Here is a 5,643-nt window from a genome sequence, read left to right as displayed (position 1 = left end):
TGTTTGCCTTCCTCACTCAATGTGCACCTTTTCTTGTCATCTTTTGCTTCTGCGTTCCATGTGCATGGGGAAGTGCATTCCGTTTCTTTGTCTTTGGCATTGCACTCTTCTTCAGCCTTTGTGGCTTGTTGTGTTGTCTTCTCTTGTATTTTTTTCTGACTGTGTTGGCCTGCTGTTGTTGTGTCTTGTAGTGGCTGGTAAAATATTGCCCTTTTTGTTAGAGCCTTTGTGAGGGCTTCTAGGTTCTTCAGCTCCTCATCTGCTTTGGCTGCTTTTCGTGTTTCTGTTTCTCTGCTTGCAAGTTGTTTTTCTATTTCACTTAGCTGCCCTATCCATGGCAGCTTGTTGACAGCATCGGCCGCCGAAGCCCCTGCGGCGTTTAGCTTCAGGCATGCTTCGTTTGTGCTACCGTCGCAGCCGCTTTTCTTGTGCCCTATGTAGGCGTCTGTTCCGTCGATCGTTATTGCTGTTTTAACGGCGGTTAGAGCTGCGGCTATTGTTTGGCGCGTTATGGTTGTGTATGCCAGGGCTGCGCATGCTCGCCTTATGTTTTTCCAGTTGTCCGCATTTGGTGGGTTGCCTGCTTGCCAGCTTACATCGTTGCCGCCGTCGATCCTGCAAGGTTCCTCGTTCTGCTTGCCGTCTGCGGTGCCGCATACGCAGGCGAAAACGTGGCTGACCGTCAGCCCTTTGTTGTTTGCTTGCCCGCCGCTGCAGGCGTTGGCGTAGCCTTGTGCAGCCGTCCCTATTGCTGCCTTGCTGTCCAGTTCGTCTGCTGCTTTTTTCCCCTGGCCGTAGACTGCGGTTTCGATTTCTTTTGCTAACTCTGCGTCGCTCTTGAGTTTTGGTTTGCCAACCGCTTGACCGGCTTGTATTTGGAGTGCCACGTCTGCGTATGCTGCTACTTGTTGTCTGATCGCCGCTTTTTGTTGGTTGTTGGCTCCGGCAATTCTGAACTCTTGTAATAGCTCCTTTTCTGTTTCTCCTTTCCGTAGGGCTAATTCTGCTTGAGCCCACGTCGTCCACATGTCAGCCCAGTCCGTTGGTATGCCGCTTTCTGGTTTCGGCGCCGCTTCTGGCGTTCCTGCTCCTTTTGTCGTTACAAACCTGCTGCGCCAGTCTTTCGAAGCTAGAGAAATGTTTAAGCGTATTAAGGTATCGGCGCTCCTCTGCGTTTGTGGTACCGGTGGTTCGAATTTTATCGGGGTGTCCGCTAGCCTCAGTACGGGGCATAGAGTAGTTACAATATCAGCGTTTAAACCTTTCGGGCCAGCCTCGCAGCTACTTAAAAGGAGCAGCGCCGTCGCTAGAAGAGTTTCTTTCTTCTGTATTGCTCTTAAATATGTACCGTTGAAGTTCAGCCACACGAATGTTGCCTCTTTTGGCTTCTGTTCTTAGCTGGTCCTGGTTGTGTAATCGCAAGGCAGAAGATTTGCGTCTTAATGATTTTTTATAAGAGAAGCAAGTTTGGTGTTGTTAGATGTTTAGGCTATGGGTTGTATGTGTTTGTAATTTGGCGTATTTTGCGTTTCTGGCAAGAAAAAAAGGTTGGGGGTGCTGGCTGTTAGCTTTGGATCTCGTGGCGATTCGTTTTAGCAAAATAAAAATTGATGCCCTGCCTGTTGTCTTAACAGCATTGGCACCACAAAAACATGCGCAGTTTGCACCAACGATTTCCATATTAAATCTAACCGGAGTCCCTCTATGTCTATATCTAAAACATTTATCATTTACGTATCGCTGCGGGGTCTACTGTAACTGCTATTTTCTCCGTCTTCGCTGCCGCTGAGGCTCTCCGTGAAGCTGTAACGAACCTGCATGCCTGTTTGCCTTGCATGGTGTCGCTCAACTTCGTGCTGCCCTATCCTTCTTCAGTAAAATTTATAGCGCCACCTGCCTGTCTACTATTACAAATTTTTCGCAAATGGTGTACCCTTAGTGTTTAAGCATGCTGGACCTGCTCTTTTATTTGGCTGATGTCGTGAGATAGCGGAAGCTGGGCTAAACCTTCAAATATCTTTGTTATTAAACTATATAGTGTCTGCGGCGAGGTATTGATGCTAGACTAGTGCTTTTCTTTGTTTCGTTCTGAGTTGGGCGTATCGAGCCTGCTGTAACCGGTTGCTCGGGGTTTCGGTATTTTGCATCCTTACATTCTTATTTTTATTTGCTAAGTTGCTGTCGTGCAATTTCAATTGAAAAAATAATAGGACTTCATATTTTTACTATGATTTTTACGGTTTTTTTATTATTTATCAGAATGTCTTTTACTTTTTCATATATGCAAATATTGATGCTGATCTCTATGTAAGGGACCTAAGCGTGGCAGTAGTACCTAAGTTACTGTAAATTAGACTCCATTTTTGTTATAAGTAACACAATAATTATCCGCTTGTGGCTATAATTTGCTTGTATAAATTTGAGGGTTGTGCTTTAAATTTCATTACTTTTCCCGTCTTTAGCTTCCTGGCATCCAATTATTTCACTCTGTATTATTCCATTTTTATTTTTACCGCTGCTTTCGCGGATAATATAGCGACAGTATTTACCTTGTGTACTGGAATCTTTTTCCCTCTTTCTCTCCACTTTATTGTGGGTCCATTATCCCTGTGTTTTTGCCAATGCCCGGCGCGTTGGGCGTGGACGAAATGTCGTGTACTCAGTGCGTACATGCTGCTGCTGTTAATAACATTGCTCGGGCCTTGGCACCTCGCTCACGAGAATTTTAGCCGTTTCAGCATTTTTAATGATGCCGCCTCTCATTGACTTCCATTTGCTTAAAGTGTCGCCCCACGGACATTGCGCTTATTATAATATTTGTATATACACACTCACAATTCTCTCACTATATAAATATTCGTATATACACACTCACAACACTCTTTTATATTAATAATAATTATTATTGCCACTCTTACTATTGTAACATTAACCCTAACTAATATCCATAAAGATAGTGAACCAAATTTTTTTACAATAGAAATCACTTTTCTTACTCTAGCCTTCCATCACGTTACATCCATATGTGAGTATCACGCAGATTTTACAGAAATTTCCATATATTTTAAATTTAATTTGTTCTCCAATTTGCAAATTTTAATTAACAAATGTCGAAATATAGCAACTTTTAGCACACTCTTTTAAAATATAAACTTTTATAAATCCTTAAAATTCCTTAAAATTTTACTGAACTCACAAAAGTAGCAGCCATAAGAGTCAATTTATTATTTACGAGAATACTGGAATCACGGCATTTTCGGTGCCCTTATCATCTTTATTATCTTTACCCTTTCTAAATGCACAATTTTGCTTGTCGCCTGTTTTGTCATTTTCACAAGCGGTTTTATCAGATCCGTGTCTTGCACATCCAGTTGCTCCTGTTCCCCCTGTAGATCCTTCTCCTGCTGCTGCTTCCGGTGTTTCTGTTCCTGGTTTAGATTTGCATTCCACCTTTCCATCTTTTTCTTCCCATTTGCAGTTAGCTTTGGTGCAAGTCTGGTTTGTTGTGTGGGTGGTGCACTCCACTTCTGATTTTGCCTTGTCTTTGTCTTAAGATTGTGACGGTTGGGCGCATATTTGTTCGATCTGCCCCGCAGCATAAGTGGCTTGAGAGGCTACTCTTAAGTTCTTAAGGGCCGCTGCTGTTGCTCGTAGTTTTTCTTTTTTTCTTTCCTTTCATTTATCAGCCACGCAGCTATTTCGAGCTGCTGCATCCACTTCATTCTTGTTGTTTTGGGTGTCAAGTCCGTGTTATAGTAGGTTTCATAGTCTACACAAATGTGTTCATCGTCGCAGCTGCAGTGTTTGGACCCTGACTTTCCTAGTATCTTGTTTTTTGCTGTGTCGTCGTGGTATCTTCCTATCATCTGCTCCAGGTTCCCTATTGCCGTCGTTATTGCTTCCGCAGTCGGCTTCAGAAGCGAGACCTCAGCGCAATTGCCGAGCAGCTTTTAGCTTGCATCTGCCACGTTGCTTCCGCCTGTAGACTATGCTTTTGTTAGAGCCGTATGTGTGCACCCCTTGCTTTCTAACGCTGTTTTTCCCGTGCGAAGACCAAGGACGTCATAGGCCAGGTTGTTTCCGACCTTTGTTCCTTTGCAGTCGTTTTCTGCTAGGTTCGCCTCGCTTGGAGCCTGTGGTGTTGGAAGGCCGTCTGGACCCTTTTTTGTGTCGCCATACAGTGCCGTCCTCAGAGCTGTTTTGATTTCCTTGAGCTTCGCCCCGTTGGCACCGGTTACTCCATCTCTGTAGGTTTTTGCGAGAGTGCTTGCCTCCTCGGCATCGACAGCTAGTTGTTTTGCCGTCACCGCTTGTGTTGCTCCCTGTTTTTGTGCCGGGTTTTGTTCTAGCCATTTTTTGTTATCTTTGTTTGGATAGGTCGTCTTTTCTGTTTTGAGCCAGTTTTCCCACTTTTGGCTTCAGTCGGATTCAAAAGGGTTTGTTTGTTTAATTCCCTTTTGGGGCAGCCCAGTCGTGCTTATCGCCAGCGTTGCTGAATCTGCTGCGCCTTTCCGTACTGGCTGCTGTCATGTTAAGTTTTTTGATTTCGAATGCGTCAGGGGCGACACTGCCGTCGGACATTAGCGGTTCTTGATCTGACTGCGCTAGTCTTATTAACTTACAAAGCGTCCTGTACTCGTCTGCCGATTTTCCAGAACTTGTTGCCGGGTCTACTTCTGCTCCCAAAAGTGTTATGACACAAAAAAAAGTTAAGAAATGCCTTGTGTGACTTCGTATGGTCTTGCTTCTGTAGCTGGAAAAGGGGGAAACAAAGTGGTACTTTCTCCTGCTTTTGTCTGCTGCTGCTTTTATTTTCTCAAAAAGAAATGTTAAGATTAGCTGTGTTTTTTATGGCTGCGTTTGTAAACTGGAGTCTTGGCGTCATCAAAGCCGAAATAGAACGTTTGGAATGTCCGCTGTCTTTAATCCTCAGTGCTTTTAGTTCTTAGTTTACTGCAATTTTTGCAGCTAAACTCTGACCATGTGCTGTCCACTCGTTCGAGTTTGAACAGTGCTGCGCTGCCCTTATTTTTTTCTCTTAGTTGGTTGCTCATCGGAATGTATTCGTCAATTTTTATGTGGTGAAAAATAATAAGGTTGGGATTGTCTCTTACAAATTTTTCGAGTGGCCTTTTCACATTCATTACATAATGACAATCTTTCAAATTCACTTTTAGTAAACCATTGATTCTCAATTTATTCCTTATGAGTTCCCCAATCATAATATCTTCATTAAGTGCTCTGAAATCCATATATGTTTCAAAGTGTCTGAATTTGATGGGTGATTTTACTAATTTTCACAAGGGTTTATAATCGACAATTTTCTTAACGACATCCCTAGATAGTGTGGGTGCATAACCAATTGTGTGCCATGTAATTTCATCACTAAAATCTTTAGGATAACCAAGAGCTCTTCCAATATTCAATTTCTACCTTGGCAGTATTTCAAGGTATTGCAGATACAATGGCACTCTCGTAAAAATATCATCATCTGCTTTCATTATATATGGATTACTTGATTTGAATATCTCTACTGCAAATTTAAACCACAGATATGTTTTTCTGCTTATAGTTAGTGCTGCCCCCCACCCCCAATTACAAGCATCTCCCACTTTCTTGTTTGTTTTTGGATTCACATCGCAG

The 5,643-nt window shown here is 43.1% G+C and overlaps 3 pseudogenes across 3 annotated transcripts in view; all 3 read right to left on the bottom strand.

Moving 5' to 3' along the window:
* The window catches only part of TEOVI_000555300:pseudogene, a 1,427-nt pseudogene extending 96 nt beyond the window's left edge, over window positions 1–1,331 (bottom strand). Inside the window, exon 1 of the mRNA in view lies at window positions 1–1,331. This exon is cut by the window's left edge and continues 40 nt beyond it. Within this exon, the coding sequence occupies window positions 1–1,331 (1,331 nt within the window).
* A 1,954-nt stretch (window positions 1,332–3,285) lies between these two features.
* TEOVI_000555200:pseudogene lies at window positions 3,286–4,737 on the bottom strand (annotated as a pseudogene). The gene is given in 3 exon segments: window positions 3,286–3,663; window positions 3,666–4,430; window positions 4,432–4,737. Coding segments are annotated over 3 exon segments (1,449 nt in total).
* A 326-nt stretch (window positions 4,738–5,063) lies between these two features.
* TEOVI_000555100:pseudogene lies at window positions 5,064–5,615 on the bottom strand (annotated as a pseudogene). The gene has a single exon. A coding segment is annotated over exon 1 (552 nt).
* Window positions 5,616–5,643: the final 28 nt, after the last annotated feature.

This window comes from Trypanosoma equiperdum (genome assembly GCF_001457755.1).
Source record: "Trypanosoma equiperdum strain OVI genome assembly, contig: ctg_1156, whole genome shotgun sequence".
Taxonomy (NCBI): domain Eukaryota; phylum Euglenozoa; class Kinetoplastea; order Trypanosomatida; family Trypanosomatidae; genus Trypanosoma; species Trypanosoma equiperdum.
This window is presented reverse-complemented; position numbering and strand designations above follow the sequence as displayed.